At 39.2% G+C, this 21,072-nt stretch overlaps 1 protein-coding gene across 2 annotated transcripts in view; it reads left to right on the top strand.

The window, feature by feature from the left end:
- SLIT3 (slit guidance ligand 3) overlaps positions 1-21,072 on the top strand; it is an 802,550-nt gene that overhangs the window by 535,265 nt on the left and 246,213 nt on the right. For both annotated transcript variants that reach the window (XM_073355953.1, XM_073355954.1), the window contains one exon: positions 8,979-9,120. In XM_073355953.1, coding sequence (XP_073212054.1) covers positions 8,979-9,120 — 142 coding nt within the window. The remainder of the gene's footprint in view (positions 1-8,978; positions 9,121-21,072) is intronic.

Raw genomic sequence — 21,072 nt, 5'->3', positions numbered from 1 at the left:
GGGTTTCTACAGCTAAGTTAGCAACAAGAAGAAGGTCAAGGAAAGTGTGGGCCCCTTACTGAATCAGGGAGGCAACCTAGTGACATAGGATGTGGAAAAAGCTAATGTAGTTAATGCTTTTTTTGCCTCTGTCTTCACAAACAAGGTCAGCTCCCAGACTACTGCACTAGGCAGCACAGTATGGAGAGGAGGTGACCAGCCCTTTGTGGAGAAAGAAGTGGTTCAGGACTATTTAGAAAAGCTGGACGAGCACAAGTCTTTGGGGCTGGATGCACTGCATCCAAGGGTGCTAAAGGAGTTGGCGGATGTGATTGCAGAGCCAAATTTGAAAACGCATGGTGATTGGGGGAGGTCCCAGATGACTGGAAAAAGGCTAATGTAGTGCCCATCTTTAAAAAAGGGAAGGAGGAGGATCTGGGGAATGACAAGCCAGTCAGTCTCAGCTCTGGAAAAATCATGGAGCAGGTCCTGAAGGAATCAGTTTTGAAGCACTTAGAGGAGAGGAAAGTGATCAGGAACAGTCAGCATGGATTCACCAAGGGCAAGTCATGCCTGACTAACCTAATTACCTTCTATGACGAGATAACTGGCTCTGTGGATGAGGGGGAAAGCAGTGGATGTGTTATTCCTTGACTTTAGCAAAGCTTTTGATATGGTCTCCCACAGTATTCTTCCCAGCAAGTTAAAGTAGTATGGACTGGATGAATGGACTATAAGGTGGATAGAAAGCTGGCTAGATTGTCGGGCTCAACGGGTAATGATCAATGGCTCCATGTCTAGTTGGCAGCCGGTATCAAGCGGAGTGCCCCAAGGGTCAGTCCTTGGGCTGGTTTTGTTCAATATCTTCATTAATGATCTGGAGGATGGTGTGGATTGCACCCTCAGCAAGTTTGCAGATGACACTAAACTGGGAGGAGTGGTAGATACACTGGAGGGTAGGGATAGGATACAGAGGGACCTAGACAAATTAGAGGATTGGGCCAAAAGAAATCTGATGAGGTTCAACAAGGACAAGTGCAGAGTCCTGCACTAAGGATGGAAGAATCCCATGCACCACTACAGACTGGGGACCGAGAGGCTAGGCAGCAGTTCTGCAGAAAAGGACCTAGGGGTGACAGTGGACGAGAAGCTGGATATGAGTCAACAGTGTGCCCTTGTTGCCAAGAAAGCTAACAGCATTTTGGGCTGTATAACTAGGAATACTGCCAGCAGATCGAGGGACGTGAGGCATTGGTGAGGCCTCATCTGGAGTACCGTGTCCAGTTTTGCGCCCCACACTACAAGAAGGATGTGGAAAAATTGAAAAGAGTCCAGTGAAGGGCAACAAGAATGATTAGGGGACTGGAACACATGACTTATGAGGAGAGGCTGAGGGAACTGGGATTATTTAGTCTACAGAAGAGAGGAATGTGGGGGGATTTGATAGCTGCTTTCAACTACCTGAAAGGGGGTTCCAAAGAGGATGGATCTAGACTGTTCTCAGTGGTAGCAGATGACAGAACAAGGAGTAATGGTCTCAAGTTGCAGTGGGGGAGGTTTAGGTTGGATATTAGGAAAAACTTTTTCACTAGGAGGGTGACGAAGCACTGGAATGTGTTACCTAGGGAGGTGGTGGAATCTCCTTCCTTAGAGGTTTTTAAGGTCAGGCTTGACAAAGCCCTGGCTGGGATGATTTAGTTGGGGATTGGTCCTGCTTTGAGCCGGGGGTTGGACTAGATGACCTCCTGAGGTCCCTTCCAACCCTGATATTCTATGCTTCTATGATTCTAAAATATATTCTCTTGGGAGGTTCTTTTTTTTTTTGGGGGGGGGGGGGAACTTGGGTAACCACAGAAAGCTGGGAAATTCAATGCTTGATCTGAACATCCCTTAGTTTGATGGTGATCTGAACCAGGGGTTTGGTGAATAATTATAAAGATAAATGCCATGTGTGAAAATCAGATCCAGATCTGGATTTCTAGTACTCTAGATTCTAGGGATATTTGGATTTGGACACTTGATTAGTCTTCTTTTTAGTATGGACCTATCTCATCTGGACCACCAGCAGTGAAGATTTCTGATTAAACTCAGTCTTCATGGTGTTTCATTGTCCTGTCAATACTCTTACACCCAAGATTCACATAGACCTGGCATGAAGTAAAAGTAACGCGAACCGTCGTTTAGGTGGAACTATTTAATCCAAATAATTTTTCAGACTCTCTTTACAGTTTGATTAAAGAAACCCTAAGATCAGCAGACGAATGTTGACTGAAATGGTGGTGGAATGTGTAATACAAAGATTAATAAAATTCTGCTGCATATAGAGCAACGTTTGTCTTCTGCCAAAAATAAATAAAAAAACCCAAAACAAAATACAAAAAAAAACCCAACCCCACTCACTTGATTTAAATGATTCTGCAATTTATGCATGAAGTCTTTTTGCTCCAATAAGGTGCTCTGAAAACCGACAGTCAAGATCTGCTGCCACTCATTTAAAAAATGAAGAGCTTATTGACTACAAGAGACCTATAATAGATTTAGATACATGATCAAAAGATAGTCTCACAAAACAGCACAAAAATGTGTGCTGCAACGGGCTGTTGGTCTTAAAAACACGATACAGAGTATATTAAGCCAAACATAGAATAATGATATTATGTTTACAAAATTTTTTTTCTAGTTTCTGGGGGTATTTTTAATTGAATGGGGAAAATTAAACATTGCTATCAAGTATCTAGAATATGGTGGGGGAGGGGGCATGCACAGCCATCCTCCTTCTCTTGCATTTTCATTTATTTGGACATTTTTCTCCCTAATGAAAACTTCTGTATTCTGTATGCTTAAAACCATGATAGTGGTTTTTTTCCTCTCCACTTCTCTGTTACATTTGTACCGAGAATAAAGGCACGGCATCACTTTCCCTCTATTTCATGTCCAGGTAACTCTGTGGTGGGTTAATCTCCATCTAGCCAGAAAACTCTGCTTTGTGCTTCTCAGAAAAGTTCCTCACTCCCTGTGGAAACTTGCTTTGTGGTCCCAATCCATACCCATTGAAGTCAATGGAAGGACTCCCCTTTGTTTTCTGTAGATGTGCAATGAGGACATTTGAATGGAGTGGATCTGAAAGGCTTCATAGAGAACTGAGAGAAAAAGATCCCTTGTTGTTAGTTCTATGAATCTTTACTTTCACAGCTCACTGGCCAGCAGGAATAGTGATAGGAAGTAGCTGCAAGCTTCCCACGCAGAAAAACTTATACCAGAAATCTTCATGATAGTAAGCTGTAATGGGAAAATTAATTAGCACTTTTATTATTGTTGTGGCTTACTTTCCAAGCTGAGAAGGCTTGTGCTTCTGGCTTAACTCTAGCCCCTCATCCTTCCCTAAATGACCCCCTGTTATGTAGATCACCTGGTATGATGTCCTGTTGTGGAATACTGTGTCATACAAAATGATGCATTGAGCTCTGCTGAAGCTTTCTAGGAGATATTGAAGTCAGCTAACTTGTATGTAGTCAATTAAATGCACTATGAGATACAGACACTTGAACACCAACTGGCAATACAAGTACAGATTTTCTGACACCACACTCAAATGAAAAGGGCGTATACTTCTCCTCACATAAACCACAGTGATATATTACAAGGCATATCAGTGCAAACAGCGTTCCCCCCAACCCTCATTACAAGTCCATTCAGAAAGCATACCAGACTTGAATGTTGAAATGTTTGCAGAAAATTTGACCTAACTACCAACTTGTTTTTCTTCATATGGAGCAAACATTTCTCTGAAGTTCTTTTTCTCAATGTGTACGCTTCTGCCTGTCTCTGAAGACTATCAATTACTGCCTCCTATTTTCATGGTCTTGGGTCTGTTTTGGAACATCACAATCAGTGTGGATAGAAAACAAGAAAGGAGAAGAATAGAGTGTGATAGAGTGAATTTTCAGTGTTGAAACATTTTGTTCTGATGGAAAAATAGCTAAGACCTTTGACCCACTATAAAACAAGTAAAAGGAGCTCAGGAAATCTTTAATATGCAAAAGAGATACAGAAATTTATGGGGACACTCAGATATTTTTAGGACACACTTTTAGAGCCTGATGCTTTGCTGGTGTAACTTGGCATAGCTCCATTTACTTTAGAGGAGTTACATTGATTCACAATAGAAGAGGATCATCCCATGTTTTTAAACCAGAAGAAGGGCCAAAGCGGCGTGAACTCTTGTCTTGTCTGGTCTTAAATTTAGATTGTAAACTCTTTGGGACAGGAACCGTCTCTAACTATATGTTTAGATATAATAGTACAATGAGGCCCCAATGTGTTTGAGGTGTTTAGATGTTACTGCAATATAAATAGTTTATTATACACAAAAACTATGTTAAAAGAATATTATTAAGGTTGCAAAGTCAAGCACTCAGAATTTAGGGTATGCCAGAATTAAGGTTGCCTGTGCAACCTTAATTCAGCCCTCTTTTACATGTGCATATGGCACATTCTTTAATTACAGGATCATATGCTACTTTTTCCACAGGACCCCTTTCTCCTTTATTGCACAGAATGCAACTGCTCAGGGGATGAATCAGGACTGTGTAGGAGACTTTGTAAGACCTCTGCCTGTCTCATTTGTTGCATAAGTTTATAGGTAGTGAATGAGGCAGGGAATTGTAGAAAGGGAAAAAGGATGATATCCCAGTTAAAGAACTGGAATATTTCCATGGATAATGGACTCTATCATAGCTTATATCACAGAGTTTCTGTGTGATATTAGTCAAATCACTTAAACAAACTTTTCATGGGTGGACACTTATTGTATGTTCCTCATTTTCTCGGTACTTGAGTTGGGACCCTTTGTCTGACTTACAGAAGTGTTGATTACTCACAGCAGCATCTGAAATCAATGGTGTCTTTGCTTTGAACGTAAAAAGGCAATATATTTTCTAAAAAAATCAGTCCAAGGCAGACACCTGTCATGCAAAACTTTATCCCAAATGATTAATGTTTGACAAAGTTATGAGCAACTGAAAACAGGGTTTTATAAAGTTCAAAGTCCAAAGTTCAGGCAACCTTAATAATAAGCAGTGCTATCTGCTCCACCAATAATGATAATATTCAAAAGTGAAAATTAAATTACAATTATGTAATTCTTTCATCTTAAATAGTCTGATGTGCAAGTAATACTCAGGAAAGGCTAGTTAAAAATTGTCACTGTTCCTTTAAAAAACAAAATGTGAGAAAATGTGAAATACACAGCTGTCTCAGAGGAAATCTCTAAAATAAACCCTACTTTAATTCTGTTGGAATTGAAACCGCTATAAAAGTTGGATGAACACTTTTTTGACTCATTTTTAAGACTCCCATACCTCAAAGTGTAAGTCATTGTTGATATTCTCTCTCCTTCCCTATTTTCTGACGCTTCCTATCCTCATAATATTGACATATCAAAAGAGGGATGACCATCAGATGCAATCTATTTGAGCTAATGGAAATTCAAGCACACAGATACCAATTCTCAGTGGAAGCTCTGACATTTCTCAGACAGAAGGCATGAGTTTGCAGTAATTCTCTGTTCCTTTTGGATGTGTAAGGCCAATCACTAGCAGTTTTCATTTTGCAGCTATTGGGAACTGGATCTACATTTCAAAATCATGACATTTATAGCCATATCAACGTAAACATGTTTCTGATGTGGGATGATAAGGTGCAAGTTACTTACCCCATGCTATTTTTTTTATTCATCATTGAAATTAGGTGATGTTTGTGAGTAGTATGAAGAGGCTTAGGTATTTGCCTCCGTCTCAAATTTGGATAGTGGAGATGTTTGGAGCTGTCTTTCCGCGACTTGTGAACCCATCCAAATCTCACAAAACTTTCCAATATAATATTTATTTGCAATTAGCAGAGCTCTTAACCAGCAGTGTCTAGAAATTATTCTTTCCCAGATGCAAGAGAGCCTCCTGACCCCACTGGTCATTGAAATAATGTTTTGTTGTGTTAAGTGCTGTGTTTTGCAAGATAACTTTTCCAGTTATCTTTAGGTGTTTACACTGCATTCAAATTCTTTTCCCTACAGTGGGCATGTGGGTGTCTGTATATAAACGCATACATATAGGATTGCTGAAAGTTGTAGGCTGCGACACAGTGTTTAAGTTAAGAACATAAGAATGGCCATACTGGGTCAGACCAGAGGTCCATCTAGCCCAGTATCCTGTCTTTTGACAGTGGCCAATGCCAGGTGCCCCAGAGGGAATGAACGGAACAGGTAATCATCACGCGATCCATCCCATCACCCATTCCCAGCTTCTGGCAAACAGAGGCTAGGGACACCATCCGTGTCCATCCGGGCTAATAGCCATTGCTGGACCTATCCTCCATGAACTTATCTAGTTCTTTTTTGAACTCTGTTATAGTCTTGGCCTTCACAACATCCTTTGGCAAAGAGATCCACAGACTGACTGTGCACTGTGTGAAAAATACTTCCCTTTCTTTGTTTTAAACCTGCTGCCTATTAATTTCATTTGGTGACCCCTAGTTCTTGTGTTATGAGAAGAAGTAAATAACACTTCCTTATTTGCTTTCTCCACACCATTCATGATTTTATAGACCTCTACCATATCCCCCCTTAGTCGTCTCTTTTCCAAGCTGCAAAGTCCCAGTCTTATTAATCTCTACTCATATGGCAGCTGTTCCATACCACTAATAATTTTTATTGCTCTTTTCTGAACCTTTTACAATCCCAATATATCTTTTTTGAGATGGGGCAACCATATCTGCACACAGTCAAAGGCTTTCTGAAAATCTAAGTACACTATATCCACTGTACACGCCTTGACTACATGCTTGTTAACACCCTCAAAGAATTCTAGTAGATTGTTGAAGCATGATTTCCCTTTACAAATACCATGTTGACTCTTCCTAAACAAATTATGTCCATCTATGTGTCAGACAATTTCGTTCTTCACCGCAGTTTCAACCAGTTTTCCCAATACTGAAGTCAGGTTTACCAGCCTGTAATTGCCGGGAACACCTCTGGAGCCCTTTTTAAAAATTGGCGTCACATTAGCTATCCTCCAGTTAGGAGGCTTTGCATATTTAAGGTCTTGCTGTTATCTGGATGGCATGAAGAGGTATGTCAAAGGAAGCAGGTTATAATAATGTCTGATATTTGATGAGAACAGAATTTTTCAGACCACCTTGACCATATTGCCAGCTACAGTTCCAATCTCTGGCTTAATATCATACATGTTTCTAATTAAACATAAACCTAAAGAATATAGAGTTTCATTTATGACTTTCCACATGTCATCTGTAATTTGTCATTTGAACACTAAGGAGTTTATTTAGTGTTTTATAACCAGAGGAATGGAATTTGTCTACTGAGCATGTTCTTCTGCTTTTCATCACTTTGTTAATATTTTGTCACTGCCTCTTTGTATCTCATCTAGGATTGGCCAGAAAATAAGAATTAGAAACTGAGCTTTTGACATATGGGTTCATTCCACATGAGAACCAATAGTTAGACCTTTCACATTTTTTCTTGAAAAAACATCAGAGAGAGAGAAAGTGAGACCTGCCCCTGAAAATAGCCAATAGCCCAGTAGTTAGGAATGAGAGAGACCAGGTTCAAGTCCCTATTCTCCCTGATTCAAAGCAGGGACTTGAACCCAGGTCTCCTACATCCCATGAAAGTGCTCGCCCCACTCTCCCGCTCCTCCGTCTCCTCCTCTGCCCCCCCCCCAGCCCCAGTTTGGATCTGAGAAACTTTCCTGATGAAATATTTATCAAAACAAATATATTTCCATGAAAAGTTTCAGTTTCGATGGATTGGCATTTACTGATGGAAAAAGGTTCCATCAAAAATTGCCAATCAGCCTGGAGGAAGAAGCTGTTTTAATGAAGCCTATGACATTGTAACAGTTATTAGTAAGCTCTGTGCGTTTGGTTATAATGCCAAAAAATGTCTTCCATCTCTATGTAATTTTTGGAAGTTTGACCTAGACCTTTCGATCATTTGTAAAATTTGATAGGCATAAAAACTGTTTTCCACCACACAGATTTTCTCTTTGTGTGTATATATATATATACACACACACCCACTAAGTTATGGACTTGGTGCTAAAATATGTTGTTTGTATGTGTGAATTGTAACATTTAGGTTAAAATTGGAGAAAGTGATAAACTTTTGGAAACTTTAATGAAAGTAAAATTAAACTTGCACTTAATGATTTGTTCAGAATGTATACATCTAGATGTCTCATCTATAAAGCCTGACTCATATGAGTAGTTTCCTTAGCTCCAGTGGGACTACTGGATTGAGTAAAGGTTTGCAGGACAGAGCTCTTAATTTTTATGAGTAATTTTTTCTCTCAATCGATTGCATTACTTCGCATTGTGAAAATTCGTGTACTATCCCCATCCTTTGTAGTTTAATCAGTAATAAAATGGTTCCATCTCATAGCTAGTATGTGCAATCTCAAGAGTTTGCAAATTTCGTAGAAACTGGAGAAGCAAAGACCTACTGGGTCAGCTAGCTTTTTCTAAGCCACTGCAGGATTGTTCCTTCATATACTGTATATTTTGAGCTCATTGTCCTGTCTTTACATAAATGACCCCAGAGATTGAGCTCTCATCATGTTCCTAACAAAATTATTCAGTACTCCAATAGACCTCATTATTTGGAAGTATTCCTGGATCTTCAGCCTTCTTTTTCCAAATTTAGATTCAAATAATAAATGGAAATATGTGGCCAATGTAAAAAAGGTCAGGGAGAACAATAAATTAATAAAATGGAGATGGTGTAATAGTAAAAATGGAAAAATATTCTGTGCATTTTCTCTGAAGTTGACACAATAATACATAAATTTTATCCAAAGGGATTACCATTTATTATGTAAATGGGAATTGAAAATTCACTGACTGCTGTATTTTTCATTGTTAAAATAATAAGTGATCAGTTTGCAAATCTAATCTTGATATTTTTGGTACTGTCTTTTCCTTCTCAGGTTCCCACTCTGAACCTCCATCCTGCAATGCTAATTCCATCACTTGCCCATCCGCTTGCACATGCAGCAACAACATTGTGGACTGTCGAGGCAAGGGCTTAACAGAAATTCCATCTAACCTACCAGAGGGCATTGTGGAAATGTAAGTGCCAGTGTCAACTTACTATTCTCATTCCAAATGTCATTCCAAATCGAGTGCACTTCACTCGTGGAAGGGAGCTGCAAGTTTTAACCATTTAAGATGATAACCATGGCCATTTGCCAGTCGCATTGCCATTATCCCACACATTATTCTATTTTAGGGCTTAATCCAGGTCTTAAATGCAAAATGAGATATTGTGCAACATACCCCTGCCCATCTGAGAACAGGATCAAATACTCATCAAATTCATTTCAATTTGTATTTTTTACCCCCCCCCCAAAATGGGGTATGGTCACTTTTATCTAGAGGTCAGGAAATGAAAACAGAGCAGCTCCTCTTTTATATTTTCCCTAACAGAGTTATTTTCACATGTCAACTTACCTTGGTGATTTCTCCCAAAATGATGGAAGTATCTCATGTTAGACAGTGAACCTGAGGTGGGGGGCGGGGGTCTTTTCTTTGCTAAAGTCTGACATTAGAACAGATTGTTCAGTTATTTGTTCTATATTTCATTTATCCCAAAACTTTTACACTTATCTCAACACTTTCTTGTATCATCATGTCTTATACTGGTTTTCAGATGTACTTGTTTTTACTAGTTTTATCTGTTACAGCATTTCACAATCTACCATAGTCATGATTAGTGTGAAATAAAACAGAATTGCTTTTGATTGTTCCATAGGGAATGGCGAGCAATTATTTTCCTTCAGAGGTTGTTGTACTGAAGATAGTATCCCTCTTGCAACCAGCTTTAAGAGCCTTAACTTTATGGATTCAATCATATCCATACAGTTATTGTAACAATTCAGCTTTTCATCTCTGCAGAAATATTGCTAGACTGCAAGACTCTCTGGGACAAAGCTTAGCTGCTTCTCTCATTTCTGTGCTGGCCCATTGCAATTTAATATCTGACTCCCAGCAATCTGAGGGTTACAGTTTATCCAAAATGCTCTAACTATAGGTTTTGCTGGTGCTCTAATCTATATGTGCACTCCTCTGTCACTACATTGGTTATTCTTATAATTTAGGTTTCAGCTCAAAATCTGTGTGGTTACTATCTCAGCACATTATAAAGTAGTTCATTATGCGTAATTTAATCAGTTTCCATGTTCTGTGTGGACTTTGCAACTCTCATATTGAAAAAGATATTTTAAACATACAAGTTCATTGAACAAATTTGTTAGATGTAAACAATGCTGTAAAGTTATACTGCCCAGGATAACCTGGGCATGTAAATATATTCACTGGAAATGGAAAAATAGTAACATGCTTGATCACAATTCAAAAACTTGCTTCCCTTAAAAGTTCAGACATGTACAGTCTTCTGTTGGGATTACAGCGTCTTGTACTACATGCCAACTAGGAATCCAAAAAAATTAGAAATGTTCTACCCCTGAAAATTACAGTATAAATTATATCTGAAGTACTAAAAATTAGTCTTGAATTTGCATTCCAAACAATATATACCCTATAGGGATATGGATGTATATATGTAATGTTTTATAACATGATAGATTCAAGAACTGTAGGCATGAACATTTTAAATAATGATATGAAAGATTTGCTGAGGTAATAAGGATGCAGCTATGAGCATCTGTTTGGGAAGTTATATCAGAGTATATGGTTCTAGAGAGTGTGGAAACTACTAATTTCAGAGTGTTGGTGTGCAGAAATAATAGAGGAAGATGTTTTATGTAAAGTTTTATATTGAAGCTGACAGGTAGAGGGCACAGTTGAGTGATTATATGGGACCTGCTGCTGGAAGTTAGTGATCTGTAGGCGGAAGCTATGTTCGTGATTTCCATTAATCTGAAAGCAACAGAGGGAACAAATGATATTAAGAAACATTTGAAAAGAAGGTATCAGTTGGAAGGATCACAGTATCTGAAACACCCTGAAGAATGTGTAAGTAGAAAACAATGAGAAGGGAAATAATAAGAATGGCCATTCTGGGTCAGACCAATGGTTCATCTAGCCCCATATCCTGTCTCTGACAGTGGCCAGTGCCATGTGCCCCCCAGAGGGGAGAACAGAACAGGGTAGTTCTTGAGTGATCCATCCCATATCTATCCCTTTCCTAATGGTTCCTAACATTCTATTAGCTTTTATGACTGCCGCTACACATTGAGCAGATGTTTTCAGAGAGCTGTAACATGAGGTCACCAAGATCTCTTTCTTGAGTGGTAACAGCAAATTTAGACCCCATCATTTTGTATGGATAATTGGGACTGTGTTTATAGATAAGTGTGCATTACTTTGCACCTATCAACACTGAATTGTATCAGGCATTTTGTTGCTCAGTCACCCGATTTTGTGAGATACATTTGTATGTAATTGTTTGTAGTCAGCTTTAAACTTAATTGCCTTGAGTAACTTTTGTATCATCTGAAAATTTTGCCACTTTACTCTTCACTCCCTTTACCAGATGATTTATGAATATGTTGAACAGTACTGGTTCCAGTACAGATCCTTGGGGCACCCCACTATTTACCTCTCTCCATTGTAAAAACTAATAATTTATTCATACCTTTCTTTCAATCAGTTACTGAGTCATGAGATACTCTCATGGGATACTCTCTTATCCCATGATTGTTTACTTTGCTTAAGCGAAGAGGGAGACTTTCTATTCACACTTTTAAAATGTTAGCTCCTTTAGACTTTTTTAAAATTTGTAACTTTTTGATGTTCTTAGGGAATGATCAATTGTCAAGAGAGTGGGGAGGTTAAAGGGGCATACCTTCGTTGTTTATATTTTATTTGAAGATAATCAAGTGGGAGTTCCTACATCAGTACTTGTTCTGTCTCTCTTGTGATGTAGTATTCTGTGCTGGCACAGATGAACGATGATTCTTTGTGGGGAGGCAATGGGTCTGGTGAACTGGGTGGATTAGGGAGTTAAGATAACAGGTCTGGAGGTACTTATTATGATGCTCTAGAGAAGAATTGTAATTCCCATGGGTAGCAGAAGAATCCCCCAGAGAACTTCATATTATATTACTAGTTCTTTTGAGAATGTTCTGCACCAACCCATCATAATGTCTAACATGTATCACTGACATCTTGTTGGATGAAGCTGAAGGCCCAGTTTTGGCATGGTTGATTCTGGTCAAGATCTCCGTAATCTACTAACATCAAATGTAAAGAGGTAGAGGGAATAATTTGTGATAGGTTCATCTTGCTTGATATGTATGTATGTGGACAACCTCAAAGAGGAGGGTTTTTTTAAGGCTCTGACCATTTCCTTTGCCCCAAGGAAAGGACCAGAGTTTATATTTCTATTTTTTTCCCTCTTAACAATAAACCAGTTTAGATGGAGGGTTCCGCAGTTGAAATATTCCAGGTGATGTCTATGCTCCTATTGGAGGCCTCGTGCCTTATTTTCTTTGTGGGTGCCAGCATGAAACATCCGCTTTAATGAGCAGAAATATCTTCCTGGAAATGGACTTCTGGGGTTTTATCCAGAACACTGAAGACGAGACTATCACTGGGTCTGGTTGTGATAGTTCCTATATTTGAGTTACCCCAACTAAGTGGTCTGATAGGAAGGGCTATTTCATACCTCCATCAGCATCAAACCTTGGAGATTCATTAGTTGTTTAGATTTCTGTGGTTTCTGTAATGCTGCGAGCATATGTGAGATATACTCTTGCAACTGGGGTGTTGATCACCTTCCCATCAAGGCTCCATTTTCAGTAGTAAAGGCTACTGTCAACTTCCAGACCTGTATACTTTTTAATTCTTGTACCTGGAAGTTGCCATGGGTTGACTGATCTCCTGGGGATGAAGCAGCTAGAGTCATAGATTGGAGAGGTGCATAATATGAAGTTGCCTGGAGTCTGATCTTATTCTTTGGCCATACATAGGTGTCTCAAATTGGGCATGCTAAGTTTTTAGATACTTTTAACCCCATTCACTCTGTGCCTCGGTTTCCCATCTGTAAAATCTCACATCTCACAATGGTGTTGTAAAAATATATTTGTGTTTGTGAAGCACTCAAAGACTATAGTGATGAGTGCCATGGAAAGGTCCATAAGGAAATTAAAAATTCTGTTTTAAGAGCAGGGCTTGAATAGTGTGCTGTAAATAAGGAATGGAGCCATACACTGTACAAGGGGAAAACAAAATATTGAATAACTGTACATGAAGTGAGCACCATCCATCCTGTGCAATGAATGACACATGGGTCCTCTGAAAAAAATAGTATGTGATTATGTAATTAAAGAATCATCATACTCCAGGTTTCAGAGTAACAGCCGTGTTAGTCTGTATTCGCAAAAAGAAAAGGAATACTTGTGGCACCTTAGAGACTAACCAATTTATTTGAGCATAAACTTTCGTGAGCTACAGCTCACTTCATTGGATTCATACTGTGGAAAGTATAGAAGATCTTTTTATACACACAAAGCATGAAAAAATGGGTGTTTACCACTACAAAAGGTTTTCTCTCCCCCCACCCCACTCTCCTGCTGGTAACAGCTTATCTAAAGTGATCACTCTCCTTACAATGTGTATGATAATCAAGTTGGGCCACATCCAACACAAATCCAGGTTTTCTCTCCAACCCCCTCCCACCCACCCCACCCCCCCAGTAGGCACAGGCAACCTTAATTCTGGCATTTCCTAACTTTCAAAGGTTTGATTTTGCAACCTTCATGGTGTCCTCTTAATAGTGCTTTTTGGGTATAAATGAAAAATAGAATTGAGTATTAACATGTATAAAGGGGAACAATTTTGGTGGAAGAATGTTAGGTCTCTTCCATCCTTCACATGTGATTCTATTGCAGATTACGAACCCCAGGATGATACCCAAATTTGTAACACCACCATGAGTCTCACTTCAGCAACCCAATGTACATACTCAGTATATTAACACCTTATTAAGCTGTACACTTGTAGTAGATTTATCCTTATATCTCATATTGAAAATTTTAAACCCATGCCTGCATTGGACTTAATTCACCAATATGTCACTCCAATTTTACACTAGAATAACTCCACTGAAATGAATGGAGGCACAATTGCATAAAATCGGAGTAATCCAGAATTTAATCAAACTCGATGTACCTGAATCAGAAATGGCTGAACATTGAAGTTTGGGGCTTTGATTTAGATGCTGATCTGAACCTTTTATATTGAGAAACCAGTTGGAAAAGCATCAGGGGTTTCTAGTTTCAGTCAGCTCAGTAATACAGTAAGAGCAACTGTTTTCACTAAGATTATGCTTTTGCACTTCCAGCACTAGCCAGTACAAGTAACTAGTCAGGTGTGCAAAATATTTGAGTTGAACCAAACTTTTTCAAACCTCAGAACAGAGTCTGGGATTGTTTCAAGTCCGATGTCTTTTAGTATCTGGTTTACCAAGACTTAATATTGATTTGTTTTATTGCTAACCAACATTGTTGGTTATGTAGAATATATACTTCATTTTGGTAAATAATGGCTTCTCATAGCTCTAGACAAATAAGAGATATTCACTTAACATTATGGAAATATCTGTTACTGCACTTCTAGATATTCATTATCTCCTCTGACTACCTAGGGAAAAGCAAACAATGCTGCTTTCCCTGAGAAAACAGCTTTAACTTTCTGTTCATTCTGCCTTTAGCAAATGTGCTTCTTTGCCAAACCATTACATTTTAGGGAATTGATTTTGTGAGAGGGAGTAGGAGGGCATCCCAGTGGGGACTGTTCCACAGTCGGTAGGACAGGCAACTCAATATCAAGGGTTCTTGGTTCTATTTCTGGGGCTCTTGCTGCTTCATTGATACCCTTTGGGGAAGTTCTTGTTGATCAGTTTACCCAGAGAATGTACTTCATAGGGGTGTTGAAACTTAAATAATTAATTCTAGGTGAAGCTTTTGTGATTGTAAGAATAAAGGTGTTCTAGAAGTGAAAAATATCCTTTCCATTGTCTTTTTTAAAACTGAAGTTTCTATGATGCATTTTACAAATTTGATTTTGCATATATTAAATTACACCAACAGAAACGTTTAAAATAGGAAGTGTGTGAAGCATATCTTATAGAATAAATCCATTATTTTCAGTCATTTACTGAATGACTGTACATAAGAACTTGGTCTGCACTGAAATTTGGCTTTAAACATCTCAACCTGGAGGCGAGTCTTTAGATTTTTTTTTTTCAAAATTAATTTCCTTTTAAATAAAAGCAACACCCATCAAATTTGGGGGCAGAGGAAAGATAGTTCAGCAATTCAAATTGTGCTTTCTCCTGAAGTTAATAATAGATTTTTCCCATCAATTTTCCAATATATAATGTGTCTTAGACAAGTACAGTATTTCTGAACATACCTAATGACTGTTCCAATGGAGGCTCCCCAGGGAAGGAAAGCAGAGTTTCTCTACTCTATTTGAGTCATATAATACGATCTTCACTCACTGCTGTAAAGTGGCTCTGGACATCTTTACGTGTCAGTTTTGCCTACTGCTTTCAGATGTCACCGTAAACTGTCCCTGACTGCTTATGCTCACCATCAAGAAACAATTTCCTACTCTTTAGGCTTAAAACATGTACACGGAGAACTTTCCACTGAGAAAAAGGACATGAAAATTGCAGCTATTTTAGATGAACTGAACAATCAATGTAGAAGATGTAAATCAGTGATAAATGGTGGGAATAAAAACACTTTCATGTGCAGAGATGGGTTGAGGAGGACATGTAGTTTTGTTTTGTCTGGGTATTATCATGTGCAGTTTGAATAGAAATGTTCAGGTTCTATTTATATTGCTAGTAGGTAAATTCTGCTTTGTGTAGTATTTGCTAAACTCTCAAAGGGAAGAGAGTGAGGTAGATCAGTAATAAAATATTTACAGATTTGTTGAATGAGATGTTTGACATAGATGTTTCGGTATTAAAATAGGTACAAATAAGCAATCACTACACAAGATTTCAGCTGTGTATCTTAGATATTTACTTACTTTCTGATTTGTCAAATGTGACTATTGTCACCTCCAGTGACAAGAAGGTGCATTATATTTTTACTAAGTCTGATAATTGTACACATTTTTATGGTTGCTTCATCATTTTTTTTAGATTGTTCTGGCCAATTATAATTTTGACATTTGTAATAGGTAGCCGCATGCAGATGAATTTCACCAGGGCAAGCTGTGTAGGAGTTTGTAATCTTGGGAGTATTTTCTGAAGCTTCCTTTCAGCTCACCAGACACATAAATCTGGCTCTGTTAATAAAAAGGAATTTGTATGAACAATAAGGACAATAACACATACCAAGTAATCAAATTGACTAACTTTAGGTCAATCAATGCAGACTAGGACATTCAGAACAAAAAACCTCCGAGATCTTGTTTTATACACAGTATACAGTGTTGGCTGAAATATTGCAGGAAGGAGATTGTATTGTATCATGTGTGTATGCATCTTGAAAGTTCATTATGAAAGTGCAGAAGACATCAGGGAAAATAAATATGGAATACAAAAGCATGAATTTTATATAAAATGTGCTAATCTGTTTTATTATTGCAGGCAGGTGCTATGATGTTTGATTTGTATGTTTGTTTTGCTGCTGCTTTTATTAAATGAACCTGTGGGTTTTGATGGATGTTTTCACTGAAAGGATATACAACATGTAGAATCTAGTTAACAGAGCCCTAAAACATCTGTTTTGTTGACAAAATACTATAAGTGACAGCACTTTATCGCACAGGGAAAGTATTTGCACCTTTCCCACCTGTCCTTGTTTTTCACCTTTTCTTCTGATCCCTTTTCCTTGTCAATGTTGTAGGTATGTAGTACAAATAGATTTTAAAAAACTGTGGGATTGTGCACAAATTATATAATCGATTATATGCTGACTATTTTTCCTTTCAAATAGTTTACTATTAGGTAACGCTTCCAGCAAATCTACAATAATTATTTGTATTAAAACTTCAAGAAAGTAATAACACGAAATGTCAATATTGTAAATTCACACACAGCCTCAAAACTCGGCATTGGTTATTCTGGTAACCAAACAGTCTTGGTGTGCTGATGTTCAGGACCTACACTGGAGGTTTTCTGCCAGACATATAGAGGAATTGTAAGCCCTGAAGACTGGGGATAGGATGTCAGCCTGCTAAGGATTAATGAGTATAATGAGATAACCATGTGGCTCATTAAGGATTTAGATGTTCTTCTTGTGACAAAGCAGAACAAAAAAGCAGAGATAAGTCCAAATGCGACATATACATTAGTTGATACTGATTAGTTGGAAACAACTTGTTTACGTGTATGAAATTTAGCTAAAATCAGATTGTCAAGGTGCAATGGTGTTTTCCAATACATAAAATCAGAATCCTCAAATACTGCCGAGCTGGAGAGGGCTTAGAGGTTGAACAAGCCTCTTGGTAACAGACTCAGCCCTTGGGCCCTGTAAGCTTTGCATTGTTTATGTATAATAAAAATTAAGACCCTAATCCTGCACTGAGAACCACACATGCAGAGCCCCACTAAAGTTAGTGCGGTGACATGTGATATGGGCTTCTGCCTGCAGAGTTCTTACTGCTGAAGTGGTCCCAAGTTTCTTGGCCCTCTTCTTGCCAAGGCATCTTGGCATGTGTACCAATGCACACCTAATGAATGGAATGTGTAGCTCTAGGCCCCATTTCAGCAGCGGGGGATTGGGAAGAGCCAAATATCCCCCTCAAGCAAAGTAACTCTTTCCTTCCCAGATCCACACACAGGGGCCCCCGTGCACACAGACCTCTCACTCCCCTGTGGAAGCATGGGCAAGGCAGCCCCATGCAGAGTAGGGTGATTCTGGACAGAAAATGGGTTATATTTAATGGTGGAAGCAGCAAAACATTGTTTCACATTCAACCCAGAAAAACTGTGTTTGGCCTTGTTTAACTCTTGCTGTTGCTATGACCGTGTCAGTTAACATAAGGGGAACAGTCACCTGTTGAGCTCCCCATTAGTGCCTGAAGCTACTTATGGGGGAGAAACTGCATAGACCCTCTCACCACCTCTTACAACATCACTCCAGCAAAGCATACCGAAGAGAGTATTTGAAGCCAGGTTTCTGCTGTCCTGACTGGGAGTCCAGTAAGCCCTGGAACCTGCCCCACTCGGGCCTGTTTTCCTTCTCAACCCCAGCCCACAAACTGACATCTTCTAGGAGGGAGTTGGGAGCCCTCTTCTTCCCACCTCTACCAGCCAGAAGAGAAACTCCTGCGACCACCACTACTGCTGCTGCTTTGAGGAACAACCTCCAGGGAGGGAAGCCACCTATTGAAGCCTCAATGAGGTCATGATAGGCAGAAGCATGGTGTGTTGAGACTCCTGTGGGTGTCTGGAAGCGGAAGGGTTAATGGATTAGGGAAGCAGGAGAGCATGACACTGATGGATTTATTGAGAAGCAAAGCAAAGAGCAGAGTATTTTATCCAGGGTCTGCCACATGCATCAGTTTGGGACCCTCTTGTTCAGGTGTATCAGCATGTCAGTCATCCGGCTGCTTCTGAAGAAAGACACATCCACATGTTCTAGATAAACTAGGTTCAAAAACAGAAAGCTACTGCAGAGCACAGCAGCAGAAAAGAAATATTAGGACCAGCTTCCTGTCTGTTTGGAGAGTACCTAACACAAGGAAGTGCTTGATTCAGACTGAGGCCTCTCCTCTCTAGCATATGGAAAATACTCTGTTGTATCTTATGGATTCATACAATGGTTGCTAAATTCAGCATTTACAAGTTAGTAGTGAAAGTGCTGTTGATAATGGACTCAATGAACTGCAGATACCATGGTGCCAATTGTTGAGTTTTTAATAGAGACCGCAAAACCAGAGGCCAGAACAAGCCCTTAAAGTGCAACTACATTGTTTCTACTCTAAAAGATGTCAGCTGTCACACTAGAGAGCTCTTTGCTGAGCATTGCTATCCAAATAGGTTAGTGTACACAGATTTATTTTAAGAGACCATTTCAGGCTTGACAATTCCAATGGCAATTTTGGCTGCTGAAGATCTGCCCTTAGTTAGATAAATAGTTAAAAATTCAGTCAAGAATTCCATCACTAGCTTTTTAATGATGCAGTATGGATCGGAAGAATCTACAGCCCATAGTTGTGTGAACAACTTTTCATTATCACTTGAAGGAAGAGTTGAACTGATAGGTGGAAACTCATAATCCTCCTCCATGGCTTTGGGTTAATCCTGAAAATTTGCAGCCATGTTGAAATGGAGTAGCGCAAACAGAGAAGAGCAAGTGCCTTGAGAAACCAAAGGAAAAACTAATGAGGAAGAAGTGGTCATACTTGGATAAGTGGATGAAAATCCATGTAGGTAAACAATCTTTTGTTTTCTAATGAGTCCTAACTCATGTTTGTACCCATACCTGAGTCCTAACTCATGTTTCCTTAAAACTACTGTAATGTTTCAGACCTTATGTAAAAGCTGAGCAACATGACTTGTTGGTGAATTAATCTGCAGTGTCCGTGTGTTTAGAAACTGCTTAGATATTTATCAGTCTAATCATTTCTGATCCAAAGTCACATGTTGATCTCTGGTATGCATTAGATCCAAGTTCTGTGAGGCTAATTTTTGAAACTGACAGATTTCCAATTTCCAAGATTTCCAAAAAAAAGATGATGGAGGTTAGGGCATGGGAGATAGTCAGCTAGTTCTTTAATAAAACAATACTTAACAAAACACTAGGGACGTGGAGGGAAGTTGCTATCTGCCCTCTTGTTTTAGGATGCGAGGGCAGGTTGCTGACCACAGCTCCTCCACCCCATAAGAAACCATGAAGTGGGAAGGTAAAGTTTGAGTCCTGTTGGGAAGAAATAAATTCCCTTGGTTGCAGTGGAAAAATAATGGTTTCATTATGATTCATAATAAATAGTATTGATTTTAGTTGGAAGGCACTCAGATACTATGGTGATGGTGGCAGTATAAATCCCTAAGACAGTGAGAGAACATTCAGTGTTGTATAATGGTAGTAGCAGCAGAAGCTCCATTTAGGAAGGGAGTGAAAGCTTTAAAACAACAGGAGAGTGCAAAGAAATATATTTAGAATATTTGGTGTTCCTGTATCCCAAAACACACACAGCCATTAAAGCATTTCTGCTGGCTTTTGGATGAGGAAGGGAGAGAAGAGGGGCAAAGGCCACCACTCAGCAGGGCCAACCCACAAAGCTTCTGAAGCAACAAGACTGTGCATTTTGACCTCAGACTTTGTTTACATGCTGTCCAAATCACTTATTGGCATTGTTTTGTTGTGCACTGCAGTAATTCAGTACAAATAGAATTTTACTTTGTTCCTTTAATGACATAGTAAGAAGCTGTTACTGATAGGGTAAATGCAAAGCAGTATTTTTTCATAACCACAGTGCATTTTACATAGTGCTTACCTTTTGGTACATACTTTGATACAGTGACCTAGGGATATGTTAGTGTAATTATAATGGAACTAATGTTGCAGAGTGTGACAGGCCATTCAAGTCAGGAAAGGGTTCAGCAGACCTAGGTCCTGTTTCAACACCTCTGTAATCAAACAGAAGAGTAAATCTGATGCCTGACCAGTTCCTGTTACGGGCCAAACAAATTCAGCAGACTTCCTTCATCAAAGTCCCAAGCATAAGGTGTGGCAACTTTTAAAATGCATCTCACCTTACTCAAGTATCAGGAGGAATCACACTTCTCATTGGGTTTCTGATGCTGCCTAGAGATCATAGAATCATAGAATATCAGGGTTGGAAGGGACCTCAGGAGGTCATCTAGTCCAACCCCCTGCTCAAAAGCAGGACCCATACCCAATTAAATCATCCCAGCCAGGGCTTCGTCAAGCCTGACCTTAAAAACTTCTAAGGAAGGAGATTCCACCACCTCCCTAGGCAACGCATTCCAGTGTTTCACCACCCTCCTAGTGAAAAAGTTTTTCCTAATATCCAACCTAAACCTCCCCCACTGCAACTTGAGACCATTACTCCTTGTCCTGTCCTCTT

This window comes from Lepidochelys kempii, chromosome 8 (assembly GCF_965140265.1).
Source record: "Lepidochelys kempii isolate rLepKem1 chromosome 8, rLepKem1.hap2, whole genome shotgun sequence".
Classification (NCBI taxonomy): Eukaryota; Metazoa; Chordata; order Testudines; family Cheloniidae; genus Lepidochelys; species Lepidochelys kempii.
Note: the sequence above shows the minus strand (reverse complement) of the source record. Positions and strands in the feature narration are given on the sequence as shown.